At 48.8% G+C, this 19,544-nt stretch overlaps 2 protein-coding genes across 2 annotated transcripts; one reads left to right on the forward strand and one right to left on the reverse strand.

The window, feature by feature from the left end:
- Window positions 1-2,939: 2,939 nt before the first annotated feature.
- Window positions 2,940-4,510, reverse strand: N7458_001019 (uncharacterized protein; the record flags this gene model as incomplete). The annotated part of the gene is made up of 2 exons (XM_056904413.1): window positions 2,940-3,774; window positions 3,831-4,510. The coding sequence occupies 2 exons, from the start codon at window positions 4,508-4,510 to the stop codon at window positions 2,940-2,942; spliced, it is 1,515 nt and encodes a 504-aa protein (XP_056772180.1).
- A 4,641-nt stretch (window positions 4,511-9,151) lies between these two features.
- Window positions 9,152-9,981, forward strand: fmaE (monooxygenase fmaE; the record flags this gene model as incomplete). Its single annotated transcript, XM_056904414.1, has 5 exons — window positions 9,152-9,270; window positions 9,334-9,428; window positions 9,477-9,725; window positions 9,791-9,845; window positions 9,912-9,981. 5 exons carry the CDS (start codon window positions 9,152-9,154, stop codon window positions 9,979-9,981), a joined length of 588 nt encoding a protein of 195 aa, XP_056772181.1.
- Between the last annotated feature and the right edge of the window lie 9,563 nt (window positions 9,982-19,544).

The following is a 19,544-nucleotide window of genomic DNA, read 5'->3' on the forward strand; positions in this document are numbered from 1 at the left end:
GATCGGTTCCGGAGCCTAATCTACGTCAACAAGAGAGTCTCAACGTCCTCGCACCGACAGATCCACTGTGACCACCCAGACCTTACCGCAATCAAGATCTGGACAGCGGACTCTCAAATACTTGTCCTCTCAGTTTATCTCCCGCCCGTCCCGCTTTTCACGCCTAACGAGGTGTCAGCGGAATTAGCATTCACAGCAATCCAAAATACAATAACATCCAATCTCCAAGAGGATCGAAGGTCAACGAGTATTATCCTCTCGGGAGATTTCAACCGACATCACCCGACTTGGGGTGGCAACCACATCCTACCTCATTTTATTGAAGAGGCAAGCGAACTGATCGATTTCTTCCATACCTATAGCCTACGCGGCTGCCTGCCTCGAGGGACAGCAACATTCTGGCCCTTAAACGACCCAGGGAAGAACACTACGATCGACCAGACAGTAACGAATCGGCCCGACCTACTCATCAAGTGTCATCTCTACCACGAAAATTATGGATCAGACCACCGCGCAACGCTCTCGGAATGGAGCCTCAGAACCCCACACCGACCCTTAGATAAGGCGAAGAAGGCCTACGATCGCGCGAACTGGTATAAGATCGCCAACGAGGTGCTTCGGCAGATTTGCCCATGGAAGGAGTTGAAAACAAGACCAGCGTTAGACGAGGCAGTCGAAAAACTTATTGATGCTACTGCAATAGCGGTAGATAGATATACCCCTAACCTACGGCCAACACCGTACTCGAAGCGCTGGTTCACCCCAGACCTCAAAGTTCAACAGACCGAGGTCAATCGCTTACGACGGAGGTGGCAAGAGAGCTGTGCGGAGCTTGGGCGAGACGACGCTCGCTCTATGTCCTTCTTCCAAGAGATGCAAGAAAAACGACACACGTGGACTCGGACTATTGGAAAAGTCAAGGCGTCATACTGGAAACAGTTTCTGGACGAAGCGGGGGAAGGAAAGCTCTGGAAAGCAGCCACGTATATGAAACCGCGAGAGGCCTGGGGGTGCGTCCCAGCCCTGCGCGTCGGCACCAACGAGGTCACCGAAAATGAGGAAAAGGCGCAGGCTTTCCTAAACGCCTTCTTCCCACAGATGGACGAACCCTGCCGTGACCCGCCAACCCCCGCCCCTATAGAACTACCGTGGGAACCTCTTACCGAGTTAGAAATCCAGCGGTCTCTGAAAGCTGCGAAGGGCTCTACAGCCCCCGGCGAAGACGGCCTACCGACGCTCGTATGGAAATAGCTATGGAGATACCTCAAACGCTTCATCACCGAAATCTTCACCGCGTCGATCACCCTAGGATACCACCCAAAGCGATGGCGGAGGGCGAGGATCGTAGTGTTACGGAAACCCGGGAAACCAGATTATGCTGTTCCTGGGGCCTACCGCCCAATCTCGCTGCTTAACACACTCGGTAAACTTCTCGAGTCGGTTATAGCGCGAAGACTATCGTATCTCGCAGAGAAACATGGTCTGCTTCCGGACACCCAATTTGGCGGGAGACCAGGCAGGACCACCGAACAGGCCATACTAGTTCTCTCTAACGCGATCGACCGGGTATGGTACAAACAGAAGGTGGTGACCCTCGTGGCGTTCGACCTAAAAGGAGCGTTCAACGGAGTTAACCAAGTGAGCCTCGACGCCCGCCTCCGGGCTAAGAGAATCCCAACCGTAGTAAGAAAATGGATCACGAGCTTCATGAGCGACCGTTACGCAAGTATAGGATTCGACGACTTCCGCACCGAGATCATGCTACTAGCGAAGGCAGGCCTTGCGCAAGGTTCACCCCTTTCCCCTATTCTATTTGCGTTCTTCAACTCCGAGCTAGTTGATCAACCCGTCACATTCCACGGCGGTGCATCAGCCTTCATCGACGACTATTTCCGCTGGAGAGTAGGACGCTCAGCCGAGGAGAACCTAGCTAAAATTCAGTCGGAGGACATCCCCCGCATCGAAGTATGGGCCCGACGAACCGGGTCCTGCTTCGCAGCCGAGAAAACCGAGCTCATCCACCTTACTAGGAAGAAAAGCGAACAACTCCAGGGCCAAGTGCTGATGAACGGGAAGACGGTCGAGCCATCGCCCACGGCCAAGCTGCTAGGCGTGATCTTCGACCAAGAGCTACGGTGGAAGGAACATATACAACAAGCAATCAAACGCGCAACTAAGGTCGGTATCGCCTTAGGCGGACTGCGGCATCTCCGCCCGGAACAGATACAACAGCTCTACCGTGCATGCGTCACGCCGGTGGTAGACTATGCGTCAACGGTCTGGCACGACCCATTGCGAGATAAGACACACCTACAACACCTGAACACAGTCCAGAGGACGTCGCTAATCCGGATCCTGTCGGCGTTCAAAACTGTGGCTACCACAACCCTTGAAGTAGAAGCACATATCCTCTCTACCCACCTCCGTCTCCGCTACCGAGCCCAAAACACCATTGCAAGTCTCCACACTCTACCTCGAGCACACCCTATATGGAGCGCTCTGTCGCGAGCCCAGAAACGCAGGAACAAGAGTGGGTGGGATCCCGTTACAGGGCTGGGGACACCTAACTTCCCGAAGATGGATGGCAGCGAGCCTGGGCGTGGCTTGATATATTAAGATGTGATGATCCACATTTTGGTCGAATTCAAGAGTTGACGAGAAGACGATAGTGTGTATACTTGTGCTGCTACGTTCGATAAGTAAGCTGAACTACTTAGAATAATGCTTACGTTGGGATGTCTTTGTGGACTCCTAAATGTATTATTGCACTGTCTTTGAAGTCAAAATTGCAAATTTTTATATTGATTTATATCATCAGAAAAAGAATGACTAAGAGAAGTAACCAGAAAAGAATACATCAGAAGAGAATGACACCATCCAACATCCTCTATACACTTATCAGACTAAACTGGTAACCAAGACACCCAAGAGTGTCAGGCTTAGTACCCAGGGTTCGTTTTACACAAGTGCTTAGGACTATCGAAGCCACCCATGTTGGCAGCGTCAATAAAGGCCTTAGTTTTCTGCACATCACCACTGCAGATCGGTCCACACCAGCAGGGACGGCTGTCATGGCCGTAGGGCTGCAGGATGAACTGCTTGAGATCGAAGCTTGAGCTGATAGCAGCGCTGACGTCGCAAACAGGGACGGTGAAGATACCCTCCCAAGCGGCGCCATGGGCGCCCGGGATGGCCCAGCCTTTGGCGATGGCGTCCTCGGCGCGGGATTGGGCGGTGGCAGTGGTGTAGTTGTAACCGGCGACGTTGAAGGCGTCGAGGGAGGAGTTGATGATATCCGAAACGTTAAGAGGGATATCGCTGAACTCATTCTGTCCCAGCTGGGACACTCCAGGAGGCGAGGTGACCCATCCCCACTGGTGCGAGGTTGTCGAGATGACACCGTTCTCCTGCCAGTAGTACAGGTACCAGGCCTTGCCGTCACGGCAGATATAAGCGTCCTGGGGACCGGACCCAATACCCTGGTTGTCGCCACAGGCACCACCCCCCATGATGAAGACTTTCTGGGCGCGGTACAGCTGGTTAATGGAGGTGCCGACGAGCATGGCGGTTATGGAATCGGTGACGGCGTTCGTGTCGACGCCTGGAAACTCGAGGAAGGCACCGTGTGAGAGGTAGCTGCGGATGTCCTGATTGTTGTATTCCTGGCCGCCCACGAGCTGGTTGTTGGCGGTGGTGAACGACTTGATGGAGTCGACGACGATCGTGCCCAGGATGCCGCCCAGGTCGGCGGATCTCTGGAAGGAATCGTCCGCGCTGTTTGGGAGAAAGCAGTTAGCATGAGTGTGTAAAGCAGAGACGACATAACATACTGGGGTCCGATCAGAAGTCCAGCCGCACCGACGCCGCCGCCATAGGCCGCCGCGCCGGCTCCGGCCCACGCACTGGCCAAAGCCGTAGTGGACTCAGACACGCCTAGCAAGGGAAGGCCGACTCCTGCAAAGGAAATGCCGATTCCAATAATAGTGTTGAGGGCGGCGAGAACCTCCTTGAGGATAACCACACTCTGTTGGTCCTTTGCCTCGTAGAAGGTGGTCGCCCACGAGTCCTTGGAGAGGGCCGCGCCCAGAGCGGCGGTGTTGAAGGCCTCGCGGACGCCACTGAAGTAGGTGTGCAGACGGTTGACAGACTCAAGCACATAGTATGCCGGGCGGACGTCGTTGCCGCGGTCGTTCAGCACGGGGTTGTCACACAGGTTTAGGTCGCAGTCCGTGTCGGAGCCGTCGTCCCGGCATGACCAGTCCGGGTTGCCCATGGCCCACTGCCCGAAGGCGCCGGCGAACCCGGCGGAGTTGTTGTGCATCAGCGCGGTATTTTTGTTCCACCAGCTGTCCAGCCAGCCCTGCGTGTCGTAGGTGTCCCAGTCCGCCTGATGCTGGCCGTAGTACTTGGAAACGGCGCCGCAGCGTTTGTAGACGCCATGCGAGGATGAAGGGGCTCCCTGCACAGCGGGCAGGAGGGCCAGGGCCGTTAAGGCAACGGTAGGAAGCATCGTGAAGCTCGGATGAGATCTATAAGAGAATATTCAACCTCGCAGAAAGACCAGTCAGTCACTCTAGGCTGGAATAGAGATGAAGAGGATCATATCCTGTCGGGAGTATCTCTTTCTATTTATCTTCAGCGAGGAGATGTCTTCGACCCCACAGTTCACGAGATATTTGTCAAACTTACCCCTAGCAGCAAATCCATCTCACTCACGACGGCTCACGTGGGACTAAAGCGAGACACCCATAAGCAGCCCATCAGACACTGGCGTGCGACAAGGGTCCTGCTGGATCGAATCGCCTACCTCATCCGGGGCGTGTTTCGCGGGAATTAGATACTTCATCCGTAGGATCGACAGGGACTTACAATTGTTTCGGCCTAGCAGGCGCCACTAACCCGCATCCAGGGACATTAGGGATCAATGCGATAGTGAGTCCGATGAACTAAAAATATACCAAAGCCGTAGAGGTGATAATGCCTTTTATTTTTTTCCCTATGCTAAGTAGGCCAGATGATGTCCTTTGCGGAAGCTCATATGCCACTAGCCTTATTATCCACACTTGTTAGTGCTAACGTATCAGAAGCTCTTTAACGAAGTAATTCAGTAATCTATATAAAAATAGACGGCTGAGATAATTCCTACACTCCAATTTTCACCTTTGATATTACTACTCGTAATCTTATCCTTAATTAGGAAACTCGTGGTATAGTTTGACTTTACCCGCTTAGGCAAGTGATCACGAGTGTGGTCACTGGTTCGCGGTTTATGCCGGCGTAACCTAAACCTTATCTTAGTTAAGTTACATCTATAAATACCACAAAGTTCTTATCTTGAGCATGGTACTCCGTACGGCCGTTAGCTTGCTACGGCTGAACCGTATCCGTGCCTTCCTGCCTACCTAAATCGCTACCCGCTTTAGGTACGCCACTGACGTAATTCCCGCCCAAGTGAAACACCCCACTAGAAATCGCGCGTTCTTACCACTTACCTACTTTAACCATCTACTATGCCACCAAAACGCACTGAATCCTTGCAAAAAGCAACCGAGCAAGAGGGAAGGGTTCTATTAGCCCTACAAGCCTTTTAAAATAGTTAATTCAAATCAATTCGCGTAGCTACGAAGCAATTTAGTATATCTTATGTTACCTTATCTCGACGGGCGAATAGCCTACCTTTACGCGTCGATACACGCCTAAATAGCTGCAAACTAATCTAATTAACTACAAGAGGATTAGCTTACTAAATATATTCTCTCTACAGATACGCGTAGAGTAGCGCCTAGGCTAGCTACTATAGGAGAGATAGCTGATATCCTACTAGCTACGCGCAATAGCTAACCTCCGCCTACCGTTAGCAAGAATTAGCTATCAAAATTTATTTAACATCACGATAAGCTTCGTATACGCTACTCGGTGCGATACGACTACTAACGCGCATTAAACGAAGACCTAAAAGCCCTATAAGCCTAGTTCACGAACGTACAAAGCGTAATTAACGAGAATAGGATATAAGCAGAGGATATCTATAACTTTAATAAGATAGGCTTTGCTGAGATGGTAAATCAGGCTGCTGAATATGTAGATGAAGTAATCTTCTTGCTCTTTTTGCCTTGGCTTGTACTAGTCAATTCACGCTCCACAAAATGTCGCGCTTAAGAGATTACATATAGGTAACCACTGACGAGGCTGATGACGACAGCTGGGATCTTGTGATGAGGGAATAGTTGCACGCTGCTGAGGGTCTGCCGTAACGGTAATTCCACTAAGTTTCACTGCCATTTCTTCACCAAGAGGGTCTTTCTCGCACCCAATAAGATAAGTCGTCGGGTGTCTCGCCAGCTCTTTATGGAACAGGACTGAATAGAATGGATCTCATCATGACGTAACTAGACCACACACGTAAAACCAATGTCAGTTCATCTTAGAGCAAGTAGGATGTCGTCAATTCTCACCCCGAAAAGTCTCCATAGCTGGTGGGTCAATCATAGATGAGTCTGCATTGTTTTCCAGGAATCTTTTGAATCGTTTCTTGAAGTCAGCACGGACGATAGAGAGGTCTATAGTAATAGGTGCGATCCTCACAAGACGCTTATTGATGCTCGGTTCTTCCCATCCGAGGGCTCTCAATGCCGTTGCAATCGCCAGGTTGGCTCCTGCGGAGCCTCCAATAGAGTAGGATCGTCTCGTTTGTCCCCGTGAAAGATGTACGCCTTGTCTACAGCCTGTCCATTGAAAGTAAAGTTAGCGCTGTATTCACCGAGGAGCCTCAAGAGGTTGAAGACATACCCACTTTTAAGCAGCCTCACAGTCATCATTTCAATACCGGTATCAGTGAGTGGTTTAATCAATCTTCAAGTAGTTCTTCGCTGTGCTGAAACCTTTGTTCCGGTGCTAGTCTGTAGTTCACTGAAACAAGTACAGTCGGCACGGAACCATATAGGGCCCGGCATAATACTGTGATCGACTTCTCAGCTTTCCTCACTTTACGGAGCATCATGATACATAGTCCTCGCTCTCGAGATCACCCAGTGCCCATCCTCTGCCACAGAAACGTTAAGACTATGTCAGGCAAATTCCTAAAGGATAGGAAATACTGACCTTGGGTCGTCAACGTACTATATACTAACTGGAAATATATTCTCTCTCAGCTGAGGTTGATAATACGCGCACTTGAATGCTGGAGGAAATTTGGTAGCCCTCTGCGTCCAACGGTTCAAGTATTAATGGCCTGGATGACGATCACAAAGATATGGCGAAACATGGCCTCACCCACCTGTAATAACATTTCCGCCACCGGTTAGGCAAAGGGTTTGACGATTTTGAGGATTTCCCGCGGCCTACTATATTGCCTCCGGATATTAACGTTATTCCCGCCCATGCGGAACACCGAAACCCCACTTCAATGTCTAACATATTGCTTATGCCGGGTTTAGAACAGTCTTGTATCTATGGCTTAAGGGAGGCCCGATGATGAAAGCACTGTACATGATTCAATGAGCCCACTGGGTTCATTTACCTTAAATTTCCGGCTTTGAGAAATGTTACGTAGCAAGTTCATTACGATCACGTTCTTAGGTGGAGTTGGATTCGCGGTAGGATGATTCTTACTGGCATATTGTCTATGTGTAGAGCAATATTTCGGAACCCACTTCTTTTGCTAGGGCAAAAGCCTGGCCTAAAACAAAGCCCAATTTCAATCACATAGGACTCATACAATTTGGGTCATGGGAGCTTGTGGATACGCTCTCATATTTACACTGCCACTTTGACGCTATATAGCTAGCTCTACAGCGCACTAACCACAAAATGTTTAGCATCTCGTACTGACGGTCCTATAAGGAAGGCATCCAAGACACAGGCAGCAACAGAGTCCTGCAGCCCAGATACTGGGATGTGTCAGCTTGTATCTTGATTTAAGGGTCTAGTCTTTCTGAGTGGTGCTTTAATTCATAACAACCACTATGGGCCGCTCTCAATGGAACCTAATAGCAATCAAGCATCAGCCACCAGAGGAGGATGCTAGACCGAGCGTAGAGACATAGTTGGGCCCACATTAGATACTTGTGGTTCATAGACCTCAGCATTCTTTATGTCAGATTCAGGCTTTAGTTTGCACATAAATTTAATTTGACAGTTATTAGGAGGCACTTAAACACGAATCCACAAGGCAGCACCTCGGCAATAGCGGCTTTATGCATCCCGGGTCCTCTCTGCTAAATACTATAATTAGAAAACGTGCGGAGTGACAGGATAATGGTATAATACACAGAACGGAAAAATAACTCGGAAATATGGCACTGTTACGGCCATGTTAGCCTTGCATAAGCGTGGCAGACTGTCTAAATGTCATGTTTTATACCAATTTCTATTAATACGGCTTTACGGCCGTAGTAGCATTGCATCCCATTGTTTTTCAATGACGCCACACGACTTCTTCCGAGTATCAAGAAGCCATTTAATGTTGAGAATTTTCAATACCGGTATCAGTGAGTGGTTTAATCAGTCTTCAAGTAGTTCTTCGCTATGCTGAAGCCTTGTGTATATACTATCATTTTGTTCTCCATGAATCCGGAACGCAACGGCCCAGAAATGCCATCAAGCAGTTACGGCCGTTGTAACCATAATCGCAACGGAGGGTATATATATTTAGAAAGTGGTCATTGTTGTCTTTAATTTTCATGACTTAAGCGTTCGTGGATCTCTTCAAATAGACCTGCTGGCCTTTGTGTGTCTCAGCTCATATTAGCAAGCTATCCAGGGCCTTGCACATCTCGGAGGGTTTATTCCTCAGTTTCTGATCTTGTGCACACAAATACAAAAGCAATGTTTGTTCCACTTCGCCCTCCGTCCAAGCACAGGCAGGGACGTTGGTACGGTGGACGAACGGCGGCGCACAATGTGAGTTCAAGGGTCTTGGCTAGCATTCAATGCCCACAGATTTGAAGCTTATTCGTCATTCATGATTTGCTTATAGTTATTGCGCGATAACTTCAATATCTCAACTTGGCTTCTTCTCGGTGCCGCAGCCCAAAGCTTTGTTTATATTGTATTGCCTTTTAGATATGCGGCCTGCCCTGCCGCGGTGATATTATTATGGGGATTATTAGAGACGCTCTTAACTTCTCTCAAATTGAGAAAAAATCAACAAATGAAAGATGTTGTTTTTGGGAAGTTCTCTGCCCAGATTCCCGATCGGCAGGGCCATTTCCCTGACAAAGCCGCTGGTCACGAAGTCGTTTTGATTCTTCTCTCCGCTCGCTCCAATCAGTACGTTTAATTATTTTTATCTTGAGAATGAGAAAAATCCGGCTAATCTGAAATCGATCCCAGCCCCCTGGGTATCTTTGGCCCGGGTTATCAACAGGTTGGCGACTACATGACCAAGATGCAGAACCACCTCTCAAAGAATGCTGATAAGTTTGGATGTCAGTATGAATTCCCTCCTAATCAGCGATGCGCTAAGATTTTATTAGACCTGGGCCACACTACCTGGATCGAGGCAAATGGACGGACCACGGCAAACGCCGTGATGACCGCTACTTATTTCCGGACTGTGGAGGAACTCCACAAATTCGCGCATAGCCCACTCCATAAAAAGGTCTGGAGGTGGTGGAACAGCATTGCAAAAACACATCCTCATCTCAGCATCAACCATGAGATGTATCATGCACCCGAAGACTGTTGGGAAACCATATATGCTAATTGCCATCCTGTTGGCATGGGTAAGTACCTCCATCCCTAAATGTGAATCAACGGATACTATAACTTTTCCGTTCTGTTTCTCTAGCTGCGACTGAAACTAAGGTAATGGTAACCGACGATCCTGTTGAACCGGAGTATCGGTGGGTAGGCTCCATGGTTGATGCATCTCGAGGTAGGATGAGAACACAATATGGGCGGATGAATAGGACAGATGGCTCGGAAAACTCAAAAGAAATTGGATTTGATCCATATGAAGCGCCGGTGACGCCTGCATAACGATGAAATTGTTTGAGTTATGCCACCGCTGTGATCTCTTAGTCCATAATGCCTTAAAGGACCCTACCCTGGGTCCGAATTCTCTACGCACGCATTGGCCCTTGATCCCTACTGGCCCGACCTACCTGCATGCTACTTGGACGGAACCGTGACGCGATTGTGACGTGTCCGCTCTTGTACTTGATCATCTGACAAATGCACCATATCAATTTGAAATAACCAAAATCGCATTTATGTACTTCGAATTCAATCACTTGTATCACCTCTCTCTTATATAGTCTGAGGTCAGTTCAATGCTAGCGAGACAACGAATGGGCCGCTGATCCACTACAGCGATCATCCTTCTCCGTCCTGAAGCCTCATCTGATCAGTAATAGGAGTTGGGAAGGAGCGACTTTGTTATCTTCCAGAATATAAGGTGCCGATTTGCAAGCCCTGTGAGCGTGCTGTGGCACCTACCCATCTCCACACCCATCTCAAAAGTTACTGTAAGGAATGGCCGGGCGATGAATGTCTTACCGCGATGTCTCGGCTACAAGAACGACTAAGGCAGATTTCTTTAGCGGATCCCCTTCAGCAATCAATATCACTTCCACCTCCGACATCATCAGCCTTACCCAGCCTACCCTTTGGAGATGAATTGGGCTGTAAGCAATGTCACTTTGTAACTCTCTCGGAGAAGGTGCAGCAACACCCGCAGACCCACCAGTCTATGCCACCCCGTCGTCCAGTTCGACCGCGAAAAACCATTGAGAGCGTAAATCAGGCACGACCGACTCACCAAACTCTCTGGGACAAGGTTCATTGTCAGCGCTTCTTTGTCTCGGGCCCCCAGAGTTGATTCTTTCGGGTGGCTCCGCCTCTTAAGCCAAGAACTAATCAAGTCGATCTCATTCGCCCCGAAGTCGATGAGCAGATCCGGCTTTGTGAGCAGAAGGAGAAACAGTACAACCAAATCATCGCCACGGACCGTGACTACATCCACGGCTATACTTCACGGAACTCGCCGCTCTCGCATATATGCCTGATCCTATACGAGAATCGATCTTGCAGCTGTAGGTGTATATAATGGACAAGAGTCCGTCAACTAAGTGAGAAGCAGCAGATGTGGATGAGCAAGGAGCAGTAAGGTCGAATTCAGAGAAAAAACTGATTCTTGGGATTGTAATGCGCAACTCCCCAGGGCTATTTAAAATGACCGAAACATAATAGACCCGAGTGAGCTTCACCACCGAATCGCCCTTAGCTGAACTAGCTTGCAGACACGCGCTGCACCTTCGTCATGGGACATGAGCTGAATGCACGTAGGATGCAGTCTGCCTATAGAGACCTGCCCGTATGAAGCAATGCCATTCACCGCAACTAAGAATCAGAGAAGACCTGTAGCTTCCCGTCGGCCTATCTTAGTCCTTTGTGAAGGCACCCCGTAACGCTGACGCTCTACCGCGTCTATCCGGAAGGCCGGGACAAGGAAAGTTAGGAATTATTTCCAGCACCGGCGGTAACCCTGATGACCCCGTTCCCGGGCGTGGAAGTGGAAGGGGCAATTATAGCATATCGGCCGCTGTGTCGTCACTAGCCAGCAGAAGATAGATCGACTAGTTTGATGGGCTATCTCCTCGCGCCAATCGAGCACAGATTCTATCGCGAGTATCACCAGACGGAGAGAATCCTTATCCGTGGAGGGGCTAACAATAGGATCCCCTCCGTTGAGGCGGGCGAGGAGCAGGTCTCGTCCCCGTAGACGCGCAGGGCATGTTGGTGGTATTCTGCAGGGGGTCCCGCCGGGCCTCTTCGTAGATTTATGCCGATGGACTACGGTCTAAGAATATTGTGATGAGCCTTAGGATTATGTCTAGAGGTAGACGTCGTTATAGAGATTATTACCCCGATGGAGAGAGGTGCGCTGATGCTATAGATGCTCCTGAGATAGGTAGCAGCGCGTGATGGTCAGGTCGCCCGTATGAAAGCCGTACCGGTGATATACAATGGCCGTTCATTAGTATTTGGAACACAGTACTTCCGCCCACCAGTTGACACTTTAGTGGGATAGGTACCATGTTCAAAATACTAACGAATGCTGACTATACGTACCCGTCCAGGAGCTAAAGCTGTAGATTCGCTACGGTACTATCTAGACGAGGCTAAGCAGACGCGGGCTCGTAGGAACGCGCTAGTTTCTGTCGTAACAGTGGTGGTGGGACCCTTGCGTGTGTTATAGCTTAGGCACGAAGACATCAAATCAACATGGTAGCATTCAACGAAGCAATTAAACATGGGAAAGGAAAGAAGGAGAGATGATGAGAGGAGATCTAAATACAAGTAGGATGCCTGTGGCAGCAAGTATTAATCCAGGCATCAAGCATCTACACATGTGAATCGTAACAGCGCACCAGTAACGGTCCCTGATGTGAGTAGGTGGAAGGTGACCCGGGAGCGAGACGGAGCTAACGTATTGCGACATCGCTGGCAGATAATTAAGTTCTGGGCAGGCTCATGAATAAGGCCGTACGCCTCGACGACGCTCTCTATAGATACTGCGGCCATTTAAAGCGAGGAGCACGAGGGAGAGTCTATCCTGTTAATTCGGGGGTAGAGATAGATTAAGCTATGTTACTTGCGGTAACTAATTGTATGATGCGAATAGGGGACGGGCTAGCCTGTGTGGGAGGGGGTTTGAGCAGGGGGAACATAGCACGTGTTACCCAAAAGACAACCCAAGTTAGCATTACGTTGATAAGGCAGGACGGATTTAGGATGAAAAAGCGCGACATGTATAGGAGAACAGTGGGATGAGGGACGGACGGACTAATCATATAGGATAGTGCGTACGGGATAGTGTCGAATGTGTCGAACTGAAGGAGTGGTCAAATACCACTGACCCATTTGGGATAGGATGTTCATCGTCCACCAAATTCCCCAAGTATTCGTGTGGTATTCGGGTTAGACTACTCGGAGTATGGTGCCGTAACACACCGAAACTAGATGATACAGACTCTCATGAGTGCTCAATCACTCCAATCATTAATCAATCAATCATCTGATTCTATTGGACATCTTGAGTACTAGCCAGTACATCAATTCCTCATCCTGACAGATAGTTCTGAAGCTATGACAGACTCCATGACGCGCATATAGGCGGGCCGGCGAAGTAATGACATAGAGCGCGATATGTATTACCACGTCGATTCGTAGTAAAGTACTTCGTACCGTTCTAGCTTGCTACTGAGGGCATGATGGCTTCCCGCCCTACCTGAATACCCCGCTCGGAAATGATAATTCTAGCGACGAGGAGGCTTAAACGGCCGTTATCCGAACCCCTAAAAATTTAACTACGGCTAGCCATCGTAGTGACCAACTGGCCACAATGGAAGAGGTGAAACTACCCCGTCGCCATGAAGACGAATAAGCCCTCTCGGTCACCTTTAGTCTCCACCGGGGCTCACGACTCTCAACCCGAGCATGCCTTGTACCTTATACACAGAAGATTGGTTGAAACTCACATATCGCCAATAGAATAATTATCAAGCCTGGTCTAACAAGCTAACATGCATCATCATATAGGCGGCGGCGACGACTGGCCGCCGATTCTTACTCAGCGGATATACATGTAACGTAATTCCCGCCCATGCGGAACACCCGGCCAAGCGGAACACCCTACCACATTAGAAAATTTCAAAATCGATGATCTCAACCAAAACGCATTAATTTAGCTAAATATAGCGATTTTTACACGTATTGATCCTGTGGCCAATCTCCCTACACCCCTACACCTAGGCGGAGCCCTAGTAGCCGGCCGATCTGCCTGAATAGGCAATTCGCCCCGCGCATTCGATTCTACCGCAGTGGCTTCTGCTGGCAAATCCAGCTGCGCAATTAGCTGCAGGCCCTCTTCAACGGACAAACCCTCTTCGCAGGGTATCTGCCTAGTTGACCGATTGCGCTTCTGTTTGATCCTCTCATTTGCAGCGCGTAGATGCGCATTATCCTGCGCTAGTAATGCGGCGCTATGCAAGGATAGATAGCTGCCCTTGATAAGTTGATAAGTTGATCCAGTACTGTTTTCAATGGACTTGGAGGGCTATTTGACCGCTACTTTAGTAGATACTTAAGCATCGAAGCTTGCTTTTGTAGCTGAACGACGGTTCTGGGTGTTTTTAGGGTGAACTGGCTAGATCTGCTGCTTGGCCAGCTGCTTGGTGGTGACGGCGTTCGTAGAGAGATATTAAGCTTATTAAGCGCTCTTTCTGCATTAACTGGTACTAGGCCACTAGCTGCGAAGCTGTTTTGGATAGTAGTTGGTTGAAAATCTTCTGGCCGCGCGCGTTGGTAGTCAATCAAGAAATCAATCTTCTCGATGTGGTTATATCCCCTACGCGTAAGATCGCTTAAAAAGAAACCGTACGCACGCTTAAGCGGCGCAAAGCACCCTACATCAAGCGGCTGTAGTAGGTGCGATGAATGTGAAGGCATACAAAGAGGGATAATATCGTTATCTGCGCAAATTCGGATGAGGTGTAAGGTGGCTACCATGGCCGTCAAGAATCAGTAGCCGAAATCGACCGCGTACACGCGAATTCGTGAAGGGGATAAAGATTCTTTCTAGCCAGCGTAAGCCAATCTTGTCAGTCGTCCAGCCGTTATCGGAGACCTCTAATCGCTAATCTCTTGGTAGGTCGTTAAACCACCCTGCGATGGCTACTTTGCCTTTAAAGATAATGCAGGGCGGTAGCGAAAAGCCATCTGCGCAGATTGCTTCGATAGCAGTAACCCATTCGCGATTTCCTGGCTGTAGAAGATGACGCCGACCGTAGTAATCTGCTCGCGTCACTACCTTCTGCGTAGATATAAGACCCATTGCAAATCCTGTCTCATCAAAGTTGTAGATATCCTCTGATTGTATACCGTTCTCTTCGATAACCCGCTGTACGGTCACAAACCACGCACGTAGTGATTTAGGGTCCTCGTTCAGGGCGCGCTTGTAGTCGTAACGCTTTGTAGAAGCGTGTGCGAAGCTCTTCGCGACGATTAATAGAGGTTGATGCCGAATTCTTGCCAACGGTAGGCGGAGGGTGGCCATCGCGCGCAGCCAGCAGGATATTAGCCATTTCTCGCACAGTAGCCGGTCTAGGCGATGCTCCACGCGAATCCATAGAGAGAATCTATTCAACAAGCGAGTCCCTCTTCAAATTGGCTCAATTTATGGCCAGGGGGCGTCTCTCTATGCGAGAGATTACCCCGTGCGCGCGCGCATGTAGTGTAGTAAGCGGTAGTTCGTATAGCTTCGCTGCTTCGCGGAGAGATTTGACGCGGTTATTTTTAATATCGTCAAGGGCTAATAAGATCTTGCCCTCTTGGCTGGCCGCTTTCTGCCGAGATTCAGAGCGAATTGGTGACATGTTGGGTAGTTGAACAAGGTAGGTAGGCAGGGTGGAGCGATTTCACGCGTGGCGTTCCTGGTGACACCTTTTTAACTTAGTAGTTGCGAGTTGCAGAATTGTTGGTCTTGTTTGTCAGAAATCACCAAGTCGTTAGGCATCAAATTTCTGATTCGCGACTCTTCTACTTCTGTTTGACTTCATAGCTGACATCTACGATTTCTGATCACCTCAAAAGTCAGAGGGCCTTTACTCTAATACACGACCGTGTGATTTACAGGCAGATTTGCAGTTGGGTTTGGTTTCTCCAGCTACCTAGTGCCTCTTCTCTCTCGTGCCTCGACCTGCCTGTGCCGACCAGGTTGCCTGAGGTTCCCTACTTCACTAACTAATATCCGCCTTACAAAATCAATTTTGCCCGACCTACAATACGTCACCACACTGTGCGGTTAAGGTTGCTGGCTAATTAACTAGTGAATAGGCCGGATCGGATTGCGCCCGATCTTCGTTCCAATAGCTTTCGTACAACATCCCCGCCACTCCTGGGATCCTCAACTACTGAAAATCACTCTTCAAAATGAAGGGAGACACTTGAGGAGAGCCAGGCTTAAGATCTCGAAGGATAACGGCCTTGTTACACTCAATTTACAGCGAGGTCTTAAAGACTTTGGACATTAGCGAAACGCACAAGAGAACCTCTCGATGGCCCAAGAGATAGTCATGCGAATCAGAGAAGCACAAGGACCGTACAGCGCCAATACACTAATCGACGGATTCAGCGGCTTGGCCAGCGTGGTGTTTGACTCCACGCGATAGGAATTGATCAATTGCGGTCAGGAAGGCTAAAGAAATGCTGTCTTGGAGAAGCCACTACGAAAGCAGTGAAAGGAATTATATACCGAGATTCATCAACCAAGGCGGAGAGGGTAGCTCGAGGGCGCCGGGATATCTTTTTGAACACAGAGTTAACGTATTAAGAATTCTTGTAAATGGGGTGAATGGGATGAAATCGGCGTATTTAGTGAAAAAATGCGGTTTCGCTATAGCGTACCCACATCTCGAAGCGGACTGGATTGGCCGAAGGTAGGCTAAAAGGCATGGATACGTCCAGGATAGAAATTACGGTAGTAAAACTATTTCCCTCATAACCCTCCTCACTTAGGTAGATTTCTATCATGAAGTGGGCATAGGCCCCACCGGTCAGGCTGTGCCTTTGTGGGGTTAATATTACGGCCGTAGGGGCGCAAAAGACGTAATAAGAGTAAATGGTCTTTGATTAGATTAGACAGCAATATCTTTTTCTAGTTAAATTGTTTCCTGAGGCCAGGAGTGTGGCACTTCCTATCTCAAGGCTTGTTGACCTCACAGACAGTAAACCGAAACCGGAGACAGGATTACAGTCCGACGTGTAACTGTTATGGAGAAAAGAACGCAAGCGTTGCAGGAAGGGAACGTCTTTCAGGATGTCCCCCCCCCCCCATCCTACAAAAAGGTGAGTCTCCACGCCGGTATCTACATCTCTCAGAAGTCGCCCTAATGTGCTGAGAGGGTTAGGAGAATTGCAACCCGTTTACAACACAACCAAATCAGTCCACGGCCCTTGCGAGCAACAGCAGAGAAGGAGAGCCTGGGTATAATCAAGCCTTCGACCCTGCCAGTACTCAAATGATGCATGGGAATACATTCGCTGATCTTGCCGCTCCCTTACCGGACCACCAAATGCACTATCAGCAACCTGCTTCTCGTAGCCAGTTTCCTCAGCAGATGATGCAAGCATCATCCGAACCTGACTTTCGCCAACACGACCGGTACCGCCCAGAATTGCAAGAAAAGAATCGTAAATCAAGTAATATGAAAGGCACAATTGGAGGTGGCCTTCTTGGATTTGCATTGACCGGGCGACTAAGCGGCCTTGCTGGGGGAGCTATGGTGGGAAATCTCTATTCAAAGCGTCGGAAATGATCTCCCCCCATGCTGAGCCCCAGAACGAGACTTTGGACTTTGAGAACTTGCACGGAAAGGAAAGGAGCGCAGCAATAAGCACCGACATATATATTAAGTTCTTGTGATATAAGGCACTTGCTGCTTAGGAACGAAAGAGCAACTTCGGAAGTAATACATGGACTTGTACATGCAAATAAATAGAACTAGAAGTCGATGGGTCTTTATACTGTATATGTAAAGCCTTTATCCTTCATAATTCAGAATGACAAGCTTCCTATATACTGCAACATCATTGACGTAGTCATGTAGAGCGGTTGTGTTTCCCGTAAACCTCTAGATGATGTAATCCGCTGTCAGGCGGCGGGAAATTGATAGGGACTCCCTTATTTTTGTTGGGGGCACCTCTAATTATGGGGAATTGGCAAGGACGCCACAGTTTTTTATTAGCCACGTCACAACAGATTAACGTAGTTCCCGGTCGGGCGGAACAGTCGGCGATGCTACTTTACTCAAAGACAGAGTTGAAGGGAGGTTGCTGACCCCAAAATCGAATTAGTGGAGCAAACGCAATAGGTAGAGAAATATGTCACTGAGAGAGATACGCGCTGGCAATGAAGTCACCGGTGTACGGTCCCAGGTAAGTATTAGAGCCCAGTCAGAATCAGTTTAGCTCACAAGTGAGCAGTATATCGGTTACTTTCCTGTTAGCATGGGTATGCAGGCAGTCAACTCGCGGATCAACAACTTCAATGCAATAAATTTCAAAATCATCCTAATTTTGCTGATGGCCATTTAGATTCACCATGCGACACAGCCACACAGCGCACTGGAGCCAAGATTTCAGCCGAGCCGTGGGGCAACAACGAGAAATAGTGCTTTTCTCTAGTAGCCACTCCACAATCAGTGTTACGGACTTTCCTTTCATGAAGCTATTCCCGAGGACAGGAGCGCGGTGGTAGGACTGCATCTCTCCGCTAAGCAACCGGCGGTGAGACTTAGGAGACAGGACAGCGAGATCGAACCTCATTTTTGCGTTTCAGCTGCAGCATCATGTATGTATGCCTCTAGGTTATCCTATATAATGTATCCTTCCTATATGACCCCTCATATTTGATTTCAAATCAGCTAGGACAGAGGGCCGAGGAGACCATTGAAAGCTACGTGGATTCGAGTGTTTAAATAGAGCATTCCGTTGCATCTTAAAGGATTTCTCAAGAAAAGGTCTTGCTTCAAATTGAACCGACTGCTTACTTCCTTACCTACCTGACAGGCCCTCGACCCTGCGAATAGATTTTATTCTTACAATCGGGCCCGTCGTTGGCGAGATTTTTGACCCTGGTCGGCTCCTATGCATCTGTTCACCTAGATATAGAGCAATCAGATGTTGCCTCCGCTACTTAATGGCGTATGTGGCGTTAGAAATGTGGGTGCCTCGGAACCGCTATTTCCGAAATACCATGGTTTAGACACGCATCTTACTTGGCACGGCAAAAAGCAGAGCCTTTCTATGGGGCCTTGGCAATACCAACCTAACGCTCAGATTCTCTAGGCGTCCGATTCTGCTTGGTTCAAGTATCTCATCTGTCAGGCTGCAATACAAACCTTGGAAACACCAATAACAATATGATCTAATACATAGCCGCTCTATGCTTGCCTCGGAAAGAGATGATAACCAGCGTGCAGCGGTCAAGAAATATAACACGGTTCAGAGGCAAACTTTACACCTAAAGCGGACGAAACTAACGTTCAGCGTGGACTGAAATATCAACTTCTTAGCCCATCTTGGACGCTGGCAAAACAAGGCATCTGGTGATGACTATTACACCCATGCTTGATAAAACAGCAAAGCGAATTGATACAACCTCAATGGCAATCGTGACTGATTCTGCAGTCAGCTCAAAGCCATCAAGTAAGCTACGGGCGGGGTTTGCCTGCGTCTCTTGCCGACGAAGAAAGGTTCGTTGCGATGTGCAGATTCAGGCAGGCACCTGCACCAATTGCTCACTGGATAAAGCCACGTGCGAAATCGATCTGAGAAGAAAGAGATACAAGACATATACTGCGTCGAACCCATATAACCGCAAGTGTTTTCCAAGCATTTCTTGGTTGGAAGAAAAGATGGATATCGGGGAAGACAACAAATGCGCAGTTACAGACTCACCGTTGCCTGATTTTGATCCTTTCTCGGATGAGAACGTCCCACAAAACAACGAAATTAAAGCAACTAGAAGCCAAGTCCTA

Source organism: Penicillium daleae, assembly GCF_028827525.1.
Source record: "Penicillium daleae strain IBT 16125 chromosome Unknown utg000001l_segment0_segment0, whole genome shotgun sequence".
NCBI lineage: Eukaryota > Fungi > Ascomycota > Eurotiomycetes > Eurotiales > Aspergillaceae > Penicillium > Penicillium daleae.